Below are 26,073 nucleotides of genomic sequence, written 5' to 3'. Positions count from 1 at the left end.
GAAAGCATCGCTGTCCGCGCGAACGTCGTTTTGGTCGTCGGTCACGTTTTTTGAGCGCCGAAAATGGAGTCAAAGATTGACCAACGCTACGCCAAAAACGTTCACCGTATTCGTAGCACCATGTTTCATCACCACTGATCACACTGTCTAATAACTCTTCGTCGGCTTCCACACAATCCAGCACTTCACGACTCATTTTCACTCGCAGTTCTTTTTGCTCCTCGGTCAACACCTTGGGGACCAGTTTGGCGCACACCTTCCGCATGATTAATTCTTCAGTCACAATTTTTTGCACTGCATAGTATGTCAAATTAAGTTCTTCGCTGATCTTCCGGAGGGTTGTCCGACGGTCCAGGTTCAGGTATTCGCGAACTCGGTCGGCGTTTTCATCGGTTTTCGACGTCGACGGCCTCCTAGAGCGTGGTTCGTATCGACGTCCTCCCGGCCTTCCCTGAAGGCCTTGTGTCAATCAAAGATCCGAGTACGGGACATCACGTCTTCCCCAAAGGCTTCCTTGAGCAGGTCCTGGGTCTCGGTGAACGTCATTTTTAGTTTGACACAAAACTTGATGGCGTAGCGTTGGTCAATCTTTGACTCCATTTTCGGAACTCAAAAAACGTGACCGACGACCAAAACGACGTTTGCGCGGACAGCGATACTTTTTCAACCGCTGCTCGCAGCGCACTGAGCCAAGTTCCGCTTGAAAGAGGAAGGTCCCGCGCACATTTTTCCCCCACCCCTCACATATTTCGAACGCCAGGGAGCCGCGCGGCGGGAAAAGTTCCGGTACTTTTCAATCACACCCTGTATGTCCGTGAAACAGGGCTCCCAGCTGTCCTATTTTCCTATTTTTTCTTATATTTTGGAAATTTGTGTATGTTTGTCCTATATTTTAATCTTGTCCTTTATTTCCTATATTTATCAGTGATTGAATTATTAAAACTATAAGCCAAGGGTAGTTTCAGTGGTGATTTAAATTGCTATTTATTAGCAGTATGCTAAATCTGTTAGCTTTTTTTTTTTTTTTTTTTTTTTTTTTTTTTTTTTTTTTTGTGACGGACTAGTCACTAATCCTCACTGTTTTTTTTTAAATTTGCTTTTACCTATCCTCTCATGTCCATCTTTTTTCTTTGCTATGTGCTTATTCTTCCCCAGTGAAGCTTAGCCGAGGGAACTTGCCATGCTCCAGTTTCTTATAACGCAAGCTTTGTTAGCATTTTCTTTCAGCAGTGTGTGCAGCAGTATTAGCTACGTATTGAGGTGTGTTGGTATTCATCAACATATCCCAACGCCTTCCAATATTGCTGTAAATAATACGCGTCCTGGAAAACCTGGAAATAATAGTGTGTCGTGGAAACACCCTGGAAAAATCATGGAAAGCAGTAATTTGCAGAGCTATGATAAATGAAGTGCTGTTACATTATTTATTTCAGAGGGAAATACGTTGATCAACTAATTCAATGTTTAATTAGATTCAAATGTTTCATTACAGTGAAATGAGTTATTATTTTCATTAATCTTTTTGTATTAATCTAAATCTTGATTCCAGTTGGGGTAAAGGGTGACCTTTTCTTATAATACATTTATATTTTTTCTGTGCTTCAGAGCATAATATTCTATTGTATAAACCAAACTGTCCTATTTTATAAACCAGACTGTCCTATATTTTTTCAATGTCCTGCTGGGAGACGTGCTGAAATCGCACCGTTTACCAATTGAAGTAGCACCTTGGAAGGTTAACATTAGAACAGAAACTGGGTTCCAACGATTATAAACAGCAATAGACAAAGTTTGGCAAAAGAAACAGCCCAACTCACATGTTCGCTTGCGGCACGCCGCGCCTTGCTTGTCAATGTCGCTTGCTGTGAATATCAGAATGTCATTCTGCATACGCGATTCTCTCTTTTACCCAGATTCATACGTCAGGCTAATGCAAGTACATTCGAAATCACCGTTGGAGATGTGCACGCAGATCGCGTGATGCACAAATAAAGCCTTAATCTCCGCCGACAGTCGTAAGTCATAACAGATGATATACTGAGGATCAACATCTCTGGTTACAATTTCTTGCTGGACTCGGATTACATAGTTGTCTTATGTTGCATTCTGTTTTGCATCACCCTGTATACCTCGTAAAATAAGCAAAAACGAATCGAATGACTATTTCCACGTTATTCACCAACCTCAAATTAGTATCTATACGAAATTTCGCCCAATTCGAACTCGGATTACATAGTTGTCTTATGTTGCATTATGATTTGCATCACCCTGTATATCTCGTAAAATACGCAAAAGCGAGTCGAATGACTATTCCCACGTTATTCACCGACCTCAAATTAGTATCTGTATGAAATTTCGCCCAATTCGAACTCGGATTACATAGTTGTCTTATGTTGCATTATGATTTGCATCACCCTGTATATCTCGTAAAATACGCAAAAGCGAGTCGAATGACTATTTCCACGTTATTCACCGACCTCAAATTAGTGTCTGTACGAAATTTCGTCCAATTCGGACGTGTGAGGTTGGGACGGTTTCCTTGTTAAAAAGATATTTCAAGTAGTGAAACGGTTGATAGATTGGCAATTATTGTTTGAGGAAACGGCATTGAGCAGTTACTAACTGTTCCAAAACTTCAATCAGGAACAGGGGAAGCAATAACTTATGCTAATAATGAAACATTGGAATCCGAGAGAGTTACAGACCAAGTGAAATGTATGTGTTTTGATACAACATCAGCAGATACTGGGCTACGTAGTGGGACATGTGTCCTAGAGCAAAAGATGAAAAAAGAAATGCTTTATTTGGTTTGCCGACATCATATCCTCGAAACTATGCTTGGGGAAGTTGTTAGTAAGTCAATTGGAGCTTCAACATGGCCTGACATCAAGCTGTTTACGCGATTTAAGGGTTTATGGAACTCGATTGACCCCAGTAATTTCAAGCCTGCTACATTTGACAGTTTGCTTCATAAAAATATTACCAACAGTGCATCAAATATCATTGAGTTTGCTAAACAAATAACTTAAGGAATTTTCAACCACGAGAAGATTACAAAGAACTTTTACTTCTCTAGAGCTCACAATCATATTCCTTGGAGAAATTCTAGAAAGAGGTATATATTTTAGAGCTCCAGGGTGAGTGCATCGAACCCGATTGATGGCAAAGGCAATTTTCTCGCTAAAGATATACTTATTTAGAGATCACTTCAAACTTTCCAAACAAGAAGAAACAAGAATTCGTAACATTTGCTCATTTGTTGTGAAAGTTTACGTTGGCAGCTGGTTTCAAGCAGCATTTGCTTGTACTGCCCTTAGAAATGAGTTGCAACTTTTCAGAAATTTAAAGGAATATGAAGGTGTCAATGAGGAAATTTCAAAGTATGTAATGAAAAAGTTTCTCCGATATTTGTGGTACCTATCAGAAGAGCTTGTTGCACTTGCTTTTTTTGATAACGATGTTCCTCAGGAAACTAAAAGGAAACTGTTAGATGCTTTAAAAAATGAAGACAATGACGAACCATTGAAACGTGCCCAAATTGATCCTGATGTCATTCTTACAAAGGACTTGCAAGATTTTGTATCCAGTAACACCATAAAGTTTTTCAAAATCCTGGATCTGCCATCAGAATTTTTGCAAACAGATGTAACTACCTGAAAAGACAACGAATCCTACAGGAAAAGCAAGGCAATATAGTTCGCTTAAAGTTAGTACTGACGTAGCTGAACGTAGAGTTGCACTGATGGAAGAGTACAACAAACTTAATACAAAAGATAAGAAACAAAAGCAGTATTTACTCTTGTCAGTTAAGCAATTTAGAAGCAAATATCCGGACTCGAAGAAATCAACTTCGATGTCTTAAGATGAAGTAAAAACTGACAGTGTATTTTATTAACAGTTTTCTTTAAATTCTTTTTGTGTAGTAGCAATGTATTTACATAACTTCTCTTGTAACTAAATTCTATTGTTAATTCATTCCTAGTTTTTTAATGAAAACTTAGCAACAGGGTGTCTACTGATCCTGGAAATAGTGGAATTTGATTTTGATACTGGAAATATACTGGAATTTTGATCCACATACTGGAAAAATCATGAAACTGGTAATTTGCCAACAACACTTCTTTGTAATTGTTTCAGTATTCTTAGACACAATTTTGTATCCATTGAGATTGTAAATTTTAGAAAAGCAAGAGTTATATACATTTTGTAATTGGACATTTAATGCAATGGGTAGAGTGGAGGGCTGTGAGGGGAGTTGGGACTCCCTTTAAAATGTTAAAAAATCACTGTATTTAAAAAAAATCAAGGCTAACTAAATTTATTAAAAATAAAATATTCTTTTGATGGTAAAACAAATTACAAATCTGAAATCATGAAGAGTGTGATTATTCCTAAAGAACTTTAAAAAAAAAAAAAAAAAAAATCATTGTATTAGGTACTGGAATTTTGCTGATAGTTATACTGAATATAGTGGAAATATACTTTAATTTTGAAAATGAAACTCAGTAGACACCCTGAACAAGGTGGTAGCGCTCCCTTAAAAATTAATTTTAAAATAATAATAATAAAAAAAATACAGTAACCCTTTTTTATATGATAGATCAAAATGACAGGGTGCCCCAAAGAATATCGGGAAAACAATTTTTTTCACTTATTTAAGGACCACCCTAGGTGTGTATATATATATAGATAGGTAGGTAGATAGATAGATAGATAGATAGATATATAGATATATATATATATATATATATATATATATAGATAGATAGATATATAGATATAACAGATATAAGGAAATTCATGTTTCAACTTTGAGACCCTTTTTCTTCTGACCCCATGGATGGACGTATTTATCCAAGAGTTGATGCTTTTACCATTAGCATGAGCAGTAGCTTTTTCCATGGTTAATGGTTAGCGTTTGTGCCTTTGGTGCAGGCACGAGCAAGTTTCTATTTGGTGGATATCACACTAAACTGTAGATTCAGAAATACTGTCATCTTGGTGCTGGAAAGAACTTTAGAACTGTATCTATTTTTAAATCCGGTAGACTGTGACGTTTGACTGTTTAATATTTATTCTTGTTAGAACTTGTGGTCCCGCGTAGCGTAGTTGCTAACGCTCTTGCCTTTGGTATGGGCAGTCTCGGGTTCGATTCCCGGTGGGGACACTCGGTCGAAAAAGTTCAAAAAGCTTTTTCAGGCCAGCCATCCTGAATGAGGTTTTCCTGGGTTTTCCTCATTCATACCAGGTAAGTGCCGGCGTGGTACCTCTCTTATAGATCCCAGGCCGCTTCCTTCCATTTCCCCAGATAGTGTTCTCGCCGAAGGACGTCATCCGTCATACATGGCTGTAGATGCCGAAAGCCCAGAACTCTAAAACCTAATCCTCTTGCTAGAGCTTAATATCTTCAAAAAGAATGTTCTTCCTTGAACTCGACATAAATAAGTTGTTAAAATCACATCGTTCGAAAAATTTGTTATTCAAAAATTATAAAAATTAAAGCACGTGTCTTATTTTGAAAACCTATAAAACAAGACAGGTAGAAAGAGAATAGTTGTAGAACAAAATGATTTTCTTAAGATTGAAAAATAAAATACTACTACGTAAAATGAAGAAAATGTATTTCCTAGTGTATTTCAATTGTTCAGACGATAAAAGGACGGAAGACTATAGCATCAATACAAAATTTTTAGTGTCTGATTTTTATAAAGATTTAAAAATAATTCTAGCAGTATATATACGAGGGCCATCCGGAAAGTGGTACCCGTTTGTGCAATAGACACAGTAGCATATTAACAAATATACACATTTTTATTGGAAAGAGCATACTTTACACTACTTCTCCACATAATCACCAAGCAAATTGAGACAGTTGTCATACCGTGTGACTAGTTTTTGTATTCCAGCGTCATAGTCCTCCGCCGCCAGCGTATTGAGACACGTAGTCACGCCTCGTTTAAGTTCTTCATCGCTGTCAAATCTTTTTCCCGCCAGAAAGTCTTTAAACTTCGTAAAGAGATGAAAATCCGAAGGGACCAAGTCCGGGCTATACGGTGGATGGTCGAAGGTTTCCCACTTGAATTGCTGCAGAAGTTGTTGTGTTTTCGCAGCTGCATGGGGCCTGGCATTGTCGTGAAGGAGGATGACGCCTGTAGACAACAGACCTCGCCGTCGATTTTGTATTGCCCGCCGTAATTTCTTTAATGTTTCACAATACGCATTAGCATTAAGTGTGTCTCCACGGGCCATAAAATCAATGAGCAGTACACCTCGTCGATCCCAGAATATGGTTGCCATGAGTTTCCTGGTGGACGGAGCTGTCTTGAATTTTTTTGGTTTGGTTAGTGAATGAGCGTGATACCACTCCATGGACTGTCGTTTACTCTCAGGTGATACATAACAAACCCATGTTTCGTCCCCTGTAATGATTCGATTCAGGAAAGTCTTCTTCATCGGAATAGCGTCCCAGAAACGTCAGTGCTGCAGCCATACGCTTGGTTTTGTGCTCATCTGTGAGCATGCGAGGGACCCACCTTGCACAGATTTTTGAATAATGCAGATGGTCTTTGACAATTTCATGAACAATTGTTCGAGACACATTAGGAAAATGTTCACAGAGTTCATCAATTGTGACGCGCCGATCGTTCCTCACGCATTCGTCTACTGACCTCAGCAGTTCGCCTGTAATGACAGATGGTCTCCCTAAACGCTCCTCGTATGTACTTACCTCCCCAGGTTGAAGTTGCGACACCAGCTCCGAACAGACGACTCGTCCATCACATTGTCTCCATACACCTCCTTTAATTGGCGATGAATTTCACAAGGTCAAACGTTTCGTGCATTAAGAAATGTAATCACGGCCCTCACTTCACAACTGGCGGGGTTCTCAATTCGTTTAATCATTATAAACGAGCATAGACACAACACAGGCACTGCTAGCGTCACGCAACCTCGCACAGGGCGGGCAGACAAGCCATTGACGCGGTCTGACCTTGCCCAGCGGCTCTCCGAGTCGTCAGCGCTTCATGCGGCGCAAACGGGTACCACTTTCCGGATGGCCCTCGTGTGTATATATATAGTTGTAGTGTGCACTTGACACTGAATAATATTTTTAAATCTACCTTGCAAGTTCCTGACATTTAATACACCAAATTTTTGGACTCGTACAGCGACCATTATCGAGACATACACTACATGGGACACTAACTTCAGGGTACTTGGAAACATTTCAACATTTCTTTTTCTTTAAAAAAAAAAAAAAAAAAAAATTAAGTTAGATTAGAGCAAATTGGAAGTCGTATATGTACGTACACGAGGTTTGAACGTGTGTTCTATATTCGATTAATATAAATTCATTGAGCTTCAAACTCGTCGGTTAACTCGTTTGAAAAGAGTGTCGTACGTACACTAATAACGATAAATTATGTAATTAAGTTTCATATGCGATAAGTTACTCAATGTTGCAATTACTCGAGTATATATATATATATATATAATATTAATGTATGTATTGAAAAGTCTAAGACTGTTCATGTAGGAAGTCACTCAACTATGGAATGTTAACTTCAGACATTCTAATGGCACGCTCAGGAATTCTAATTAGCATTCTACTTACAGGTTTATACAATTTCTGAATATTACTGCAATTGCGAGCTTTCGATTCTCTCCTAAAGTCTTGGTTGTGGAGGATAAAAACAAGAGAAGGAATAATAATAATAATAATAATAATAATAAAAACGTGGGGAAAAATAAAAGAAACAGATCTACCAGGATAAAGCAGTGATCTTAGGTTTTGAGAAAATGTTTCCAGCACTGCTCCAACATTGGTAATCCGTTCTTTTATTCTTCCCTGATGTTTTGTTTTGTCTTTTCCTTGTATTTATCCTCCTCAACCAAGACTTCAGGGGATAGTCGAAAGCTCGGAAGTGAAATTATATGAACCTGTAAGTAGAATGATATAGAATGTTAAATAATTACTTTCTCAATCTAAATATTATTATTATTATTCAATATAATTCAAGAGAAGTATTTTGAATTGAATGATTTTATCAATTGTGCGGTAAATAGTACTGTGAGATAGTATGTTGACCCGCTCAGAAATATTACCAACCATCTCATTTACTTCAACTTTACTTCCTTAGTATTTTGTGCACTTTCAAGTTTTCGGCTCTCCCTGGAGCCTTGTTCATGGAAGAGAAACGTGGAGTCAGAGAAAAACATTAAGAACATTTAAATATGTGGATTCATGAGAAAAGAGCAGTGCAGATACATTTTGCTCTGATTTCATCCTTTCGGGATCCTTTCAGGTAAAATAACGCGTGTTCCGTACTGCTAGGGTGGCCAAGTGTGTTTTAAGCGATGTACGCCTTCTACCCTGGTCTGCTAGGTCTATAAACCTGTACGTATGGGACATATAGATAGAACTGCATCTGATTCTCAGCTGGGCTTCTGCAACGACTATCGCCTAACTACTCCAAGATATATAATTAGTATTATATATCCCAGCGTCTGTACGACTGGCCAGTGAGCAGTTTCCTTGTACCATTCGGGATTGTTACATGTGCTGCTAAGGTGAGAATTGGTCTTTTGAGGAACCGGTATAACATTGTTGAGATATCTTACGAGCACATAGTGGGATCACTAGTACCTACCCTTATCTTCTTGTGTACCAGCTTTAGACCAGATCCATGAATTTCTATTGCGTTTTTTTAAAATGCATGTTCAGTCGTATGTATAATAATTTTATGTTGGCCTGGGAATTGATTATATATTGAAATAACTCAGCTACTTCATCTTGTAATGCTGAAGCAGAAGTGTATATATATATATATATAATGTGTAATTATTAGTGGTTTTCATATATTGATTTATGTCTGGCGTTTTTAAACATCATTTACTAGTTCCTACTGCTTTATTAACGTTTTGTTCTTTTCTACTGGCAGATGTAAATCTTGGCGCTCCTCTTCCTGAAGGGAAGGAAAATAGTTTGGCAGGCGGTGACTTCGTAGTTTCATTTAAAGAGGAAGTGGCCACTTCGGAAAAAAGCTTCACACCAAACTTACCTGGTCGTAGTGTGGCATCTCGAATTTTCAATAGTGTTCGAAAAAATAGAGTGAATTCTTACGGTGATGGAACTGCAATTGGCCGAGAAAAAAATCCAGAATACAGTAATATTGATTCGCTAGTAATAAAGGTAAGAAAAAAAGAGAGAAAAAAACTGCAATATTTCTGTAAATATAACAAACTTACGTTATTAACTTCCCGAAGTATGTACCTTTCAAAACAAAGTAAATGGTATTGTATTGACTGAGAAATCTGTCCGGAAAGTGTCAGCCGTACAAAGGAAGAAACTTATACAAAAGCAGTGGTACTCTGAATCTTTGAGAATAGTACTTTTAAATCCTCACATACTTATTATATCTTCAATACCAGTTTCCGAAGAAAACACTTCAATCTTCGTGTTAAGGAGAAAAAAGTTGATAGTGTTTTTCCAAGCATTATTTGAGCAGTGCACTTATAATCCACAAATTCTATGAGAGCTCATTAAGAAGGTGTCTGTTCACTTTATATAGTCAGATTAAAAATGTAAAAGACGTTGAGAAAAGTTTAAAAAGAAAAAAAATGGAGCGAGTAATCAGGATTCCCACTGACCTGGAAAGGTCAGCACATTTTATGAAAAGCTGAAAATATCTGGAGAAGTCAGGGAATTTTAAGTACAGATTTTTACTTAGTTTTTTTTTTTTTTTTCCCTTACCCGTATATTTGGTAGAAGATACAAAATAAATTAGTTTGTTTTGCGAAACGTCTCTACCTCGCTCTCTCTCTCTCTCTCTCTCTCTCTCTCTCTCACACACTATATACATGTGCATTCATAGTAGATGAAGAAAAATATAATTGCTTTTTCACATTATATATAGACCTGGAAATGTGTAAATCGTGATCTGGGAAACTTGGAAAAGTCAAGGAATTCGTAGCTATTCGCAAGTTAAGTGGTAACCCAGGTACTGCAATATGATATTGAAGACAGTTAAGGGCGCTGATGGTGGTAATCGTAAGCATTTTCTAATTTTATTCTGAGGAACATGAAGAAGTCCAGGCTAAACAAGACTAAAGCTAATATTCGGATAAATTTCTTTAGAAAGGTTGCAAAATTTTGCGAGAAAGAAAAAAAAATCAAATTTCTATCAAAATTGAAATAGGAAATGGTTACAAGTTTGTCTCATTACAAAAGTATGAAGAAACGTTTGTTGCGCCTGAATGTATCATGAAAAACAAAAATTGGAACTTCCTATCTTTCCAGGCACTACTAATAACTTACATAAAATATGCAAGAAATATGGCTTTAAAACAGCTACCGTTTATCTCGCTTTGTAAATTTATTGATTGCAGCGGAAGTTTTCTTTAATATGACCAAAAGAACTAGACTCAAAAAAAAACATGAAAGGGGTGTGAAATACAATGACCATTCTGTTTTAGGATTAGCATTTGATGTAATCACATACAATATACTAAGATAATGAAAAAATCCTAATCTCTAAGCGAGAGATAACTGAAATCTATCTCATCAAAACTACGAAATTGGCATCGGATCTTGGTAAAAGATAAGGTATGAGATGGCTTGAGCCATAAAGACTTAAGCTTTAATATTTAATTAAACAAATGTTTGAATTGCACCGTTAAAAAAAAATAAAAATAAAAAAACTGAAATCGTAAAAGTGATAATAGGATTAATAGCTTTTCCCCGAAGTACTCTCTTAAGATAGTGGTCTTGTCTTGTGAAAAGTCGTTTCCATTGAGTTATTCAACACGGTCTTGGATTTTCATTCTTGTTTATCAGTACGTGGCCGATGTTAAGGATAACAAACTCGAAAGCATTCATTCAGCAATGGTGATTTTTTTGGAAAGGCTTAAATATTTTAAGATACCATAGTATTTACATAATGAGTTTGCCCAATTCCAAAATATCTGATTGATATTATTAATACCGGTATATATTATTAACAAATTAGTAATTGTGATATCTTTCTCTTGTAATATTTGGGAAGTTGGGAGAGTATATTGTAAGGTTTGGTGAACATACACATTACATTTTCAGAATTACTTTCGATTTTTTAAAAATCAGATTCTTGTTTAGGAGTCTTCGTTTCCTACTATTATGTTTGAATCTATAGAAAAAAAATGTAAAAGTGGAGTTATTTTACTTGGAGGTAGCGAACAAGGAGGAATTTTTAAAGAAATATTTCAAATGAAATATCTTGGAAGCTACTGAAATTTACTAATTTTCACTGATTAATGTTTGCGGAACCCTTAAGTCTCAGTAAGGATCTTTAGTGTGTATGTAAAAAGTTTGTACGCATTATTTTGTACCCTGTTTAAATACATTTGTTATACCTACTCTTATCTTTCAGACTGTGGATGATATTGTGAATTCGCACCAGTCGGTAGCTGATAAAAAATCAAGATCTATTTTTGCTTGTCCTAATTATGGTAAGTATATAAATTTTCAGTATTACTAATAGCATTTTATCATGTTTTGGGGGGAGGGGGGATTAATCACAAAATACGAATCTCCAGGGTAAAGCATTCTCTGATACCTACTTTTAGGTTTGCACCTTTTTGCAGCAGGAGAAATAGGAAGTAAAACAGGCATGTGTTGACATCTTTGTCACCTTGCTATTACAAGTAACGATGGACCGCTGGTTTGTACAGAAGCGTGTATTTTGTATGTTTAACGTTCCACTTGAATTTCAAATAAATATCTCTGCAAAATATCGTATCTTTCAAGTTATCGTATCAGTGCAATTTGGGTTTAGGAGGAAGCTTGGACGTAGTTTATCGCACTGTTCTATTTAGTAGTAAATTATATGCCTGTGCAAACGTAGACCTGGCATGAAATTCATTTTATGAACATGGTGAGTTTTATATTGATGAAAAGAATTCATATTTGAGATCTTACATAGACTGTCATGTTGTGTTCAACGCTTAAGACTACGAAGTATAACTTCTCATACTAACTCCGGGTTCTCATGATTTCATACCAGTCTTTTCCGCTGTTTTCGAGATACACACCAGTGCATTGTTACAGCCATTTACTAATTGTACACTACTTAGTAACTGCTCTTTGATTGTGTTGGTCTCCAAACCTGAATCCTCATTGCATTGATACACTGGAGACTGTTTTAATAAACTTTATACAAAACACTTACACTAACAGTTTTTCATAAACTAAACTAAAATCCTTATGCAACAGTCCCTGAGGTTCAAGGCCTACCAGCAGGCTTGTGGCACTCATGCCTTTGAGTGATACGTGGTGAGCATATCGGCTTCTCTCTGTTAATCGTGCTTTCTAGATACATGTTTGCTACTTTTCTCTCAAGTAGTTCTCCAATTGTCCTCATGACGCTGGGTGAGCACCGCAATGCCAACACCATCAGGTGAGTACAAATGTCACCAGTCTTTCTTCTGTCCAGACTCAGCAATACTTGACTTTCTAATGTCACGAGAAGTAGTAATTCAGTGCGGCAAGGACGTTGACGAAGAGTTCTCCATATTTACTGAAATTCCAGGTCACAAAGCTTACACAACACAAACCTTATGTGCTTTTCCTCCTCGTCTGATGTGCAATAGTGTCATAGTATTAACATAAAACATGATAGTCGATAGCGTTCACCGTGTAATACATAATTTGATCAACACGCTTTCACGCTAGAAACTAATACCTCTGCTGACTTTAATAAGTTCAACATATCTATCAGTCGAGTAGAAACTTAAGAAAAAAAGTTTAAAAGAACTGTTTCCAGGGAAGGGGAGGCAACGTGACCAAAGCTATTGAATACGGAATTACTAAAAGGATGTAAGACATCTTAAATGATGTTCCTCTTGTTAAAGTTGAACGTCCTTTTCAGTATCGAGTCTTTGAGACGTGGGCTTGCAGGTGCAGCGTGAATCCATACTACATGAGCTCGATTGATTGGTTGGTTAAAGTTTAATAGGCACATCAGCAGCGAGAACATTTGTTCCTGTCGTAAAACATGAAAAAACAAGTGTAAATCAGATAAAAGATCTTCAAATTAAGAGAATAATCCACACATCAACAAAAATTAAAACAGAGATCACGAAAAGGATGAAGAAATAAATAAGAAAATTACTAAAAAAATATCAATAACACAAACGCATTACAGAAAAATATCTAAAAAGGAAACTCCTCAGAACTACAAGAATGGGCCAAATTCCCAGTGGGACAATACGAACGGTCAACGTACGTACTAAATAGGAATTAGTGACATGAGTGTGTTCGGTACTTAAACGTGTAACGATCATTTCGTCTCGGCGAATATTACGTGACGACGTCGGCAAATTGCTCAAAATAGATTTTACTGGGGGAGGTTCTCGTTGGCTTGGTACAAGTCCGCTAGCCAGTGAGCGCATCCAGCGTAAACTCTGCTCTAGAGTTCGAACTCTAGCATAACGCTCGGCAGCAACCTAGAACATTTGTCATACGAAAGGGAAAGATGTAGTGAGCCACGGCACAAAAACTCGTTGGTTCCAGAAATTTCGTGCATGTTGTAAAAATGTCGAAGAATATCCAAAGTCCAGTTGCCCTAGGGTGACAGATTCCGAGATCATAGGACACGCCATATAGGAAACTCTATCTACCAACACACGATGCCTATCAAACCAAATCGGCATGTCCCAGTCCACTGTAATGCTTCACCGTCACGAACTTGAGAAAATAATCAGAAGATGCCGCATTGTGCCACATGAGTTGACCTCAGCTCAGACCCTGGAGATTAGATTCGTGGTGACAATTCTGCAAAATCCACGTGCTATGCATTTCCTGAAACTGTCACATGCGACGAAAAGTAGGTGTTCTACCGAAATCCGAATGCGCAGAAACAGGGATTGAGCATGGACCAGTTTTCCGAACCGCTTTCAAACGATCGTTTATGCTCTGTGTATGGTGGAACTGCGAGGATATAATTTGTTCCTAACAGTCATACCATCAATCCTAACCATCAAAAAAAAAAAATCCTGCATTGGTGAACCGGAAGCGCGTCCTGCCGCAACGGGATAACAAAGCCACATTCAGCTCGAAAAACGCAACAAAAATTAGCTTCAACTTGATCGCATCAAATTGATGCCTCACCCGCCATATAGTCCTAACCTTGTTCCTTCGGATTAATACCTGTTTCTGTCCATGATGCACTTTGTGAAATCACGATATTTCACCAACCAGCAGGTGATGAAAATAACAGTGACTGACTTCTTTTTCTTTTGCTTCTAAGGACAAGGTGTGGTGTTGACGTTGAATCGAGGAACTGGTTGGAAAGTGGCGTCAGTGGGACTGGAGGGCAACCGCTCCCATCCCCACCCTGAATTTCAGATTTTGAGAGCAGTAAGGCAGTTTTAGAAATATTTTGATATGCAAAAGTCCAAAAGAACAAGCTTGAGGTCCTTACACCGAATAAATGCGGAGAACACAGATGATTGAAACTGGAAAGTTACTTAGGCCTAATTTCCAAAAAGTTAAACAGGCCCGAAACTCGAAAGTAGAGCCACCTTTGGAATCCTTGGTCAAAAAATATACAAGAGAGCAATATAGACCTATAGCTCCTTATGGTCAATGGAAATGGATTATAACTGATCAAAATCCTTATTTATTCGGTGTAAGTACTTAAATTTTTTAGTTGGACTTTGCTTAGCAAAAGGTTTCTAAATCTGCATTACTGCCCCCAAAATCTGAAATTCAGGGTGAGGCAGATGACCTCTAAACGAGCGTCCCTCTCTAGCGACAATCATATAAAATTCTAGATTGCATCTTGTCATATAGTTTTTCTTTCATCTCGGATTCGTGGTGGTGAAAATATGACTTTTTCCGTTGGTGTATTCTTTTAGACACATCCTGCATTTAGTCAACGTAATTATGCATCATTGACTATGGTATTCAGAGCTTAACTTGTTAATCTTTGCCACGCTGCAGCATACACAATATGTTAATATCTTAAATTTATGAGCAAGGAGGGGGAAATTAGCCCTCCTCCCTCATTCCATCAACGCCCTTGTCTAGCGGTTGTTCTATGAAACTCTAGTTCACATCTTTTCACGTTGTTTGTTTCAATTATTTCGTACCCTTGGCTACGAAGATACTACGTTTGCTCAACGAAAGTGAACCTTTCTGAAAATGGACTTGGATCTCTTGTGCTCTGACTGCCCCATATCTAAATATATTTTATAAAAACTGAGTTGGAGCCAAATTTATCCTGCAACTCAGGTTTGTTCGAAACGCATAAAATTAGTTTGTTTAGTTTGATTGATTAGTCTTGCACCAGTAGCAACGCTATATGAGACAGGGCTTTTTGTGTAAAGTGGGTTCCGAACCACTAATTTTGAAATTTTACGTTGGATCGCAGTCAAAATCTATACAGCAAATTCCAACGTCTCGTGCCTCTACCCTCAAAATTTAATGTTAAAAGACCGAAAATTGCTCCCTGTAGCATGTTGCATACATACAGACAGACGAACAAATTTAGATCAAATTGTCCCAGACACTGACGTTCAGCACGGATGTTACAATAAGCAGTGGCGAAGCGTATTCTGAGGCCGGGCCTACCCTGTTTTCTACCGTATATTTTCTATCTTTGGTTTCTTATGAAATAAAGTCAATACTTGAACATTTCAGTTTTTTCGGTAAGAAACTAGTGGGTTGGAAACACTTGGAGATCCTTCCGTCTAAGCCTTACCAGCTCGCTAGACAGGCTTACAAGCTGTGCTACTCAGGGAGCTAAGCTGTTATCGCTGGGGATTGCAGGCATTGTTGAAGGTGCGAAGACTCGCCTCTGGGAGTTTAGTTTTAGCGTTGAAGGCATCTTTCAATGCTAAATGTTATCAAATGATTTCCTTAACACAGAGTAAGAAGTTTTTGTGTACAATTATATGTTTCTATTAATGATAATTTAATTAATTTAGGTATGTTCTAAGAAGTTATTCAGAGTGGCTGTTTTTTTTTTTTTTTTTTTTTTTTTTTTTTTTTTTCCTACATGGGGCCTGGACCATAATAGATTGTATAATGCAAGCCTGATACATTAAACACACACAAATTTACCAAATGCTATCGTACAGGATAAAATAATAATATTTCTGTGTAATTTTAGTTGAGTTTTCCATTTCATAGAATCAGTAGGGTATTTACGATTCTGTTTCGGGAGACTTTGTTTCGAGAGGGTCTTTGCTAACTTTATTCCTGGAAGTGTGAAAATTCTGCAATATATATAAAACGTGCTTAAGCTTGGAAGCTACCCCCTTAAATATGCCACTGCATAGAATACAATATTAAATATCCTACGTTGATTCAAATGAAGTTCCTTCTGAGCATTAACGCTTCTAGTGAAGTCATTATCACGTGATGCATTAATTAAATGCAGTATTATACTTACTTTAAAGTGGGAGGTGCAAGTAACAAACGCTTATCCAAGAAATTTGACTGTTAACTGTAAGAATGTACTTACTTTTCTCTTCCTCCATTTTCAAATACGCAGGAAATGAAAATAGCAAGTGAGAAGAAAATTCCCCACATCACCCTGCAAATACCAGACAGAAGAAAATATGAACTGCACTTCAAAAGATTTGTAGTGGAGCTAAATGGGAATATTCCATTAGTACACATTGCGCGTTTTCTCCATGTAAATATTTATTAAATAATAATAATAATAATAATCTTTATTTTAGTGCCGCGAACAGCTTTTGACAAAAATACAGCACGTGGTATCAGAGTATTACATTGCGATGGAATAATAATGCTACTAAAATAAATAATAAGTAAAAAAAAAAAAAAAAAAAAGATACTAATATAAAACACAATGTAGATAAAAGTCAGTTAAGTAGAAATAATTCCTTGTCAACGCAGTGAAACTTATCAAGTTCTCCATCCATCTAAAACAACAAGAAGCTAAGAACAGCAGTCATAAAATTACATTTGGCTTAATGTTTCTAAACGTCATTGATTAAAAACTATCAGTCAGATCACATAAAACCTTCACATTGTTTAAAACAGTAAGTCTAAAATGAGCTTAAAGAATATGTCAATCTTTTTAAAATTTCACATTTCCAATTCAGAGGAACTAAAATCTTGGTATTTCTTATGCTATGATTTGGTACTTTAAAACCTATGTTTTGTAAACAATATTCACTGATATAAACGTTATCTAGTATTTTTTGCATGCATACTCTGTCGAAATTTTTTCGTCTATTCATAAGACTTTCCAAACCCCAATAATCAATCCAATATTCATAACTATGTGAGTAGTAGCTCATTTTCATTTTAAAACATAGCAGTCGAATAAAACATTTTTGCACAGATTCCACCTTGTTTGTCAAAGTTTTAGAAATGCTGTTCCAAATTACCGAACCAAATTCTAATTTTGGTCTTACAAGTCTTTATATAGAAATACATACCTTTTATCTCTTTGAAATACAGGCCACTGTTTAAAAATAAAACCTATAATCCTTCTGGCACCTTGTACAATACAATTTATAGGATTAGAAAACTTTAACTGACTGTCAAATGTAATACCTAGGTCTTTAATAATGCTTACTTTCTCTATTTGTACACCGTTGACCTCATATTTACTGACATAATATTGGGTTTTATTGGTGTATGTCATAAATTTTGTTTTCTTGTCATTAATTTTTAGAAAATTATTTCTACACCACGTGTTTACTGCATTTAAGTCTTGTTGCAGTAAATAATTATCGAACTCATTGTTGACTAATCTGAACAACTTCATATCGTCAGCATATAGGAGAATTTTAGAGTATTTGATTTTTTCTGTAAGGTCATTTAAAAATAAAGAAAATAAGAGAGGGCTTAGGGGCGACCCTTGTGGTATTCCGTTTTTTACATATCCTACATTAGAATGTACAGGTCCGATTTTAACTTTGTATGTTCTGTTTGACAGATAGCTTTCAAACCAGCGAATGTACAAAGGTGACAAACCAATATTTGATAACTTGCTAGTGAGATACTTATGACTGACAGAGTCGAAAGCTTTTGATATATCTATGTATATTACATTAACTTGCAATTTATTTTTCAGAGCGTTATAGATAAAGTCTGTAAAATAAATTAGATTTGTTACAATTGACTTGCCCTTATAAAAACCATGTTGAGACTCATTTAAGATATTTCTTACATTAAAATATGTGTTTATGGATAATTAGTTCAAATATCTTCGAGAATGCATTGACAAGAGTTATTGGCCTGTAGTTCTAGCAATCTGTCTATCACCTGATTTATATACCAGAATAACATATACTTGCTTCCACATTGAAGGATATACACCTGTACGTAATGAAACGTTAAATATATTTGCTAAATTAGTTGAAAGTTCTGTTGCACAAGCTTTTATTACATAATAAGGAATATTATCTGGACCTGGAGTAGTGTTCGGTTTAATTAGTTTAATTGCTTCCATTACATCTAATTCAGTAACGGTAGGAATTCCGATTAGAGCACTATTACTAACGATATTCTCAGGCAATACCTCTTGACCTACTTCTAAGTTAAAAGCTTCATAAAATACACTCTTAAATGCTTCAGCAATTTTGACAGTGCCTTGAATTAGCATACCATTACAATTTATTTGCTTTGGTACTTGTTTACAGTCAGACTTTTTAAAAACGTTCCAAAAATATGAGCTTTTCATATAAATACTATTTTCTAAACCTGAATAATAAGATTTTCTTGCTTCAATGTATTTCTTTTTTACAAGTTTCCTTATGTCTGAATATCTCTGATACCATACATCATCAATTTGTTCTTTTGGCTTTAACGAAATATTTAGTTTTTTTTTTTTTAATTATTATTAGTGCTTTCAATTCTCGCGTCATCCATAGATCCTTATATTTTTGTTTACAACCAGTTGACTTCTTACATACATGCTCATTAAATACAGAATAAATTAAATTATATAAATGGTCAGTGGCTTCATTGATACTGTTACTGCAATAATTTACTAAGTTAATTTCCCTGATGCCCTTGTAAATGCCTAGGAAATTTGCTCGTTTAAAATTATATGTATTGTACTGGGGAACTGGACCATATTTGGCACTATCTATAATTTTCCACTCAAACATGAATGGGGGATGGAAGCGATCGATTTTAGTCAGTAGTGGGATGTTAAAATGCATAGAACTGTTATCTATATTTGTCAGCAACAAATCTAATACTCTTCCCGTATTACTATGATCATATGACTTGTTCTTCTGGCTTAAATTTAAAATATTGCTTAATTCAAATATTTTTTCTGCTTTTTTCTTCGAATAATAATTATCAGTTGTTATGTTACCTGAAATCCAATCTATGCCTCCTGCGTTAGTCTCCTAATATAATTACATTAAAATCTTTCGTCAATATAAAAGAACATAGCCAATCACAGTAGTTACTAAAATCTTGAAGTAACATATCAGGAGGGAAATAAACTAAACATAAAATCAATGGGGTACTGTCAGGAATTAAAATTTTTGCTATAATAATGTCTAAGGATTCATCAGGGGGATTAAGGATTTCATAAGAATATTCATTTTTTATTAAGAGTAAACACCCCCCACCTTTAGACTTGTTTATGAGAATTAGATTTCTATCTTTTCGTATCACACTGTAGTTTCTAGAGATTTGAGAAAGATAACAGTATACCTTTTTGTACCACGTTTCTGTTATACAATAAAAATCATAGTTTTCACAGTGTATTTCGTCTGTAAATTCTTTTTCTTTGGTGTTTAAACTATTAGAATTTTGATAGTATAGTTGTAAATATCTCGTACCCATTGATTATGCGTTAGTTACCTGTTGTTGCTCTCCTCCATTCCGATTATAATTATAATAATAATAATAACAATAATAATAGACTAATTTAAGTCAATTTTTGCTTATATAAATATTCATTCTTTCTTGTTAAATAAAGAAAACCTACTATGTATACATGTACATAAATTTAACTCTAAACAGTGTTAGAAATACAGCTAAGAAAGTTCTTTAAAATAAATAGATTTTGTATTTTTGTTTGTTTGTTTGTTTAATTTTAAAAATTTTATCATACATTAAATGTTGTTTGTGTTATTAGTTTATCAGGCCTACCATACTCGTGGGATTACGCTTCGCCACTAACAATAAGTATCACGCTTTAATGGTTAGTTAAAGAGCGACTACCATACCTTGCGCTTTCTCGCCTGGTCCCTTTATACAAGCTATGCCAAGGTATAAAGTTTCTAAGAAAATTTAGACCTGAGGTGGGGAAGAGGGACGAAATAAGATTCTCATAATACCTAGGTATAATGAAAAAGAAATTGATGATATAAAATTAATTCTTACTTGAAGTTCCCAGTTGCATCTCAATCACATCACTGACGATAGAATCATCAGAAGCAATTTTTTGGATCAGCACTTCTACTATCTGTTTGGATTTCCAGTTTTTTCACAGCATTGCATTTTTCGTAATGATTCTTCGTTGTTTGAACTAAACCAACTATTTCTTTCTTACATGTTTTTGCAACGAGCTCGTATGGTCGTTTTCTTATCTGATAGAGTTTGAGTTACCTTAACAAATTTCCTCCGAATTTTTTTTTTTTTTTCTTTCTTCCTGTAAAACTCATGTTATAAACGATTCCGAGTTGCACAGAGACTGAGAACCAACATGTACTGTATCAACGAATGCCTGCAATATTTTAATTTCAGAACCGCAGTTTAGCAAATAACCTTTTGTTTGCTTTCTGAATACAATACAAAAAATTGTTTCCATGATAATTATTTTATTTATTTATTCTTTAATATGAGTTCTACAAGTAGTCCAAGCTTCGACTACGACACTTTCTCGCAAGTTAACTGAGAAGCATTTAAACAATACAATATACGTTAAAAAAAGGGGGGAAATAAGAGACAAAATAAATTGTAGATCACCACATTGACCTGCTGCAGCCACGAGAAATCAAAACTTTACATGGGAAGGAATTAGTCTTCTCAATGGGGAGCACTTTTTGAGTTCTCTTTCCCTGGCATTTTTTTTTTTTTTTTTTTTTTTTACAAAAATAAAATAAAATAAAAATAAATATATTTAACCCAAATCTTAAAAAATACACGTTTTTAAAACAAAATGTTTAAAACAAGTTTTAATCATTTGTTTTAACATTTTGTTTTAAACAAAACAACCCTAATGCGTTTCATTCACTGCTCCAAATAGTTGACAGATTTTCAGTTAAATTTAAATTTGGGCACTTTGCGAGTTCAAAAATTCATTTCAAACGTTTGAGCCGTTTTCCCGTGATAGATCACAAATAGAAAGAAAATGTCGATTTCAATATGGCAAAAATATATAGAAAATGCCCCCGTTCTCCCCTTAAAAGCGGAATTTTCTAAATCTGAGACATGTGTGTGGTTATTTTTAATAAAATTATATACAGAGTTCATCTTCCTTCCTTCTGAGGGGTTTGTGAGATACTTTGTTACGATATATAAGCATTTTAATTAAAGTGACAGGAAAAAAAAAATCATTACAAACAGGGTCACTCATTTTTATTAATGTAGAGCGTAGTTAAGTTTTTTTTTATGTTATAGTGCAGAGGTCTGCGTGGAAGTGTATGTTTGCAGGTATTATTATTATCTTGGTGGATGAAAGACAAAAATGCGGGTGCTTGCGAAAGAAGATTCTTGTGGTCATTTTTAGAAGAACTATTAATTATTGGCTTTTTGCTACGATGGGATAAAGTGTGTTTAACATCATACTATTTCTGAACAACATCAGAACTGTTTCTATTTTCTGTGTTTTTTATGTGAATTTGTATTCAAGTAGCCACTCTTCTTTCTCAATGACCTTTTATCTTCTTACCTTAGCGTTCTGAACAAAAATGTTAATGCGTTGCAAGTGCGATGTGGTCTGAAATTCATATCGACTTCGCAGCTTTCTTGTCCGAAATCTGTATTTAAGAGAACCGTAAACAAATACGTACGATTGTGCATTATAATTTCGTAATTTGTATGGATTTTATTGCGTTTCAGTTAATGTAGTTATAATCAGAAGGATTGTACTTAATGTAAACTTCAAATTATTGGTATCATAAAACTCCTACAAAGTATGTGTTTGCAATAACTGTTAAAAAACTTGCTTCATAATCAGTTGCTATAGACTAAAAAGGTGCCTATATAAAGTACGGGACAATAAAAAACTACCAATAACGCTATTAAAACTAACAACGATTTTAGTGTTCTATTTTTGTCCTGTACTTCGTAATATCTGATTCTCATTATCTGTGATGCTGATGTAGATACGAATGGAGATATTCGAATGCGATATTTTGTTTCCGCGCAGACCCCTAGTTATACTATATACCTAGGTATAAACTGTTAATAATGTATGCTTTCCTGAAAGGCAATACACTTTCTGTTGTTTTCCAGGTTTTGATTTGGATTCATCATTGGATGGACAAAGTTCAACCGGAGATGCAGATGGTGATAGCTTTTGTGTACCAAACGAAGTGCAGAATGATCCGTTTTTTAAATATGCACGTAGATTGTCCCTCTGTTCAGAATCACCACTGAACTCTTCAGTCCCAGTGAAACATTTTGAAAATAGTACTACTCCGTATATATTGCGTGATACTAAGTTCTTAAACTCTGTGTGCACGTCACCTATTCCCGAAGGCTCTTCTGCCAGTGATGAAATGTGTGAAAATAGTAAAGCCTATGACGAAACGGAAGAAATTGAACCTCGGCTCTCCAAAACGTCAAAATTGTTAACGTTCACAGAGACTCCAGAGAAAGACACGGTTGCAGGCAGCAATGCTGTGAAAGGACATAACGAAGAAGAAATAAAGCAGTTAAAAATGAACAAAAATCCTGTACCACAAGACGTTATTCAGCGATACCGTCAAATGGAGTCAAAAGCTTCTGGTGTGAGGAAACCCAATCAGTTAGATAAGGAAAGTATTTCATTTTATAAAAATCGGCTGCAACAGTTAAGAAATTCTAGTACGAAGACAGTGGTTGGGTGATAGTACTAAGTTCTAATATACAAGAATGGCTATTTTAATCGGATTGCAAGTAAGCTGGAGAGATCAAACTAAATGAAATTTAATGAGAGTGGTTGTTTTCCTTAATCATGTATTTAAAGCTAGTTGTTAACAGATCTCACTAAATGTCCTAAACTTCTATTTTTATTGTTATTTTTTATCAAGATCAAAACGAGAACAAACGGGAGCGGAGAAAAATATGAGCTTTTTGAGTGTTTGAGTGAATATGTGAGGGAAAAAGTTTGTTTTGTAAATTGTGCCAAATAATAATGGTAATAACAAAATCAACACTCAATAATATGCACGCTTGTAATTATTAAATGCATGTAAATAGAAGTAATAAGTTTTATAAAATAAATGGCTTTTTTCATGAAATTTCCGTTCTAATAGTCTTCAAAGTTTTTATTTATTTATTTATTTTTTTTTTTTACGATCCGTTCTTAAGACTAACTGTACAAAGTTTGTGTCCCAAACATAAGTTTATTAAATATATTTTACACCTTTTAGAAAAGAATTCGTTTAAATCTTTTTCACTGTACTTTATCGAAATATGGGAAAGGGAAACTGCATATAAGATTTATCAGGTAAGTTAGTTATTCCTGAAGTAAGCTGGGAAAACTGTTTAATAACTATCGTTCGAAGTGAAGCTAAAATAATGTATTAGAAAAGTAATTATATACTATGGACAATATTAAAGAATTAACCACACACACTGGAAAGATGCAGCATTAACTACTTTCGCTGAAATGCTTCAACAGACAGGAGGGGAAGAAGTAAGAATTATATATATATATATATATATATATATATATATATATATATATATATATATATATATATATATATTTACTGACGAAACATTTTTTTTTCGTACTAATTATCATTTTGTGAAAACTAGGAACACATGTTGAATGATTTGTGTTAAAATGTATTCCTGAAGATATTGTGTTCTTCGGAAGGTATGAGAGAAATAAAAACTACCTAAAATTTTCTCCCCTCAGTGGTTATAATATTGAATCCAGAAAATCAAACTGTTTTCATATATACATTATGCATAAAATACAAAATACTAGATAAATACTTTCCTTATGTCCTAAGTTGCACTGTATCATATTTTATAAGCACGGAGTATTGGTGAATTATCTTTTTATACAATAGTAGCTGTGAATGGATCTATTGTGCATGGCAACTGAATTCACGTTTGACCTTGAATACTGCTCTCACGTTGACCAAGCCACTTACAGCGACGTTGCCAACGTTGTAATGTAATAGTCCAATTTAGCCCACATGTATGTTCTTAGTGGGACAAAAACCTTGTCAATATGACGAAATATTAGCCCGATGAAAGGAACCTTCTCAACGGAGGTTTGACAATGATTCATTGTGACCTTATTGGTTGACGTCAAGTTAGTTGTGTTGCTGGACAGTATATTAATCGGTATCAACTAGAGAAGGGATACACTGTGTTTATAAATGGCGTACACTATTTGAGAGACACTAGTTGCGATATGAAGTTCAGATTTTTGAACAATATATAACAAGTTTTGTGTATTGTAGGTGGCGTTAGGTCATGTTCTTTTATTAAACAAAATTGAGTTGAGGTATCTGCACGTGACAGAACTCTTAGTCTCCCACAACACAAACGAAATCTTTACATCGTATTCCAGTATGATGGAGCTCCGTCATTGGAATGTGAGATTCGTGAATATTTGCAGCAATATTTCCCTAAAATAGTAAAAGAGGCCAATGCAAGGAGTGATCAGTCGTTTTTCAAGCGTTGTGATTTTTTTTCAGAAGTCTCATTAAATACATTGTTACTTTGCAATCGTTTTTGACTGACGACGTGCTTTATTGAACGTCGCTACGGGTGTTGACTGATGTAAGTTTGTCTCAAAACTTTCTTTCTTTCTTTCTTTTTTTTCTTCTTTTTTTTTTTTTTTTCAAAGAGTTTAGATAGCATAAAAGTTGTATTTAAATTCTAAAATTTGGCGATGGCTATAGGAAAAGCCTATTTTACTGGACAAAGGTGGCCTCAAGAATTGCATATTTACATTTTTCTTCCATTAACTTCCTGCAATATACGATAGTGTAGCGTATAGTTGTCTGAAATTGGCTATCACCTAGAGAGTCTAATAACAACGTAAGGAATGTATATGGATGTGTATTAAATCGCGGACACATAGTTTACATTTAAAATACACTGTTTTCCTTTGTCAATAACTGTACAGGGATTGCGGATTTGCATCATGTGCTTCGTCTTCACAGCTAATATTTAAAGCATTCAGTTTTATCTTGTTGCGCGTGACACGGTTCTTCGATGTTTGCTCGCGCACTACATTGCGTTCGCTTGGCAAGTTAATTTCTTGTTTTATTTCATTTTTGTAAGTTTTTTGTCTCTCATATATGTATATATTTATTCTGGCATTTAAACTGCTGATGCTGAATGCGTTTGAAAAGAATTAAAACTAAATAGCATCAGTTCTCTAGAGAGAAAGACGAGAGTATCAAGGAACACGTTTAATTTATCCCTATATATTTCTGGGATTTTTAATTTGTTAAGCATTTGGAAGTCCTAAGCTATTACAGCTGTTAAAACATGGGTATATGAAATCAGTGTCGTAGGAATAGGTCTTTTTCCTTTATAGAAAAACTGGAAGGCTTAGAAATTATGTAATTTCCAGTTTCAATCCTGATCCTTTTTGGATCCAAAAGTGTAACGGATAAAATTCTTTCGTATGGATTGAGCGTGTGAAGAAGAGGTTCCATCTTTAACCTTATCTTTCTATTGCAATCGAAAGCTATATTATCTACCATTTTCGATTAAAACTGAGTTTAGAAATCTTCCGTTGTTCTACAATACGCAACATAATCCAGTTGTTCATTAAAAGGAAGACAAGACTTGAAAATATTTAATTTTACGCGTACAACGGAATTCTAAAGACTTGATTAATTACTTTCATTACCATTATTATACTGCTTTTATAATCACTACTGATGTTTATTTGACCCAAGAGAGCC

The 26,073-nt window shown here is 35.2% G+C and overlaps 1 protein-coding gene across 1 annotated transcript in view; it reads left to right on the top strand.

Moving 5' to 3' along the window:
* The window catches only part of dgt6 (dim gamma-tubulin 6), a 78,346-nt gene extending 54,916 nt beyond the window's left edge, over positions 1-23,430 (top strand). Inside the window, exons 10-12 of the mRNA XM_081734062.1 lie at positions 8,943-9,193; positions 11,409-11,487; positions 22,442-23,430. Of these exons, the coding sequence (XP_081590188.1) occupies positions 8,943-9,193; positions 11,409-11,487; positions 22,442-23,037 (926 nt within the window). The 3' untranslated portion in view covers positions 23,038-23,430. The remainder of the gene's footprint in view (positions 1-8,942; positions 9,194-11,408; positions 11,488-22,441) is intronic.
* Positions 23,431-26,073: the final 2,643 nt, after the last annotated feature.

Source organism: Thermobia domestica, chromosome 12 (assembly GCF_964235325.1).
Source record: "Thermobia domestica chromosome 12, izTheDome1.hap1.1, whole genome shotgun sequence".
Lineage (NCBI taxonomy): Eukaryota > Metazoa > Arthropoda > Insecta > Zygentoma > Lepismatidae > Thermobia > Thermobia domestica.
The sequence above is the reverse complement of the archived record's forward strand: the minus strand, read 5'-3'. Positions and strand labels throughout refer to the sequence as shown.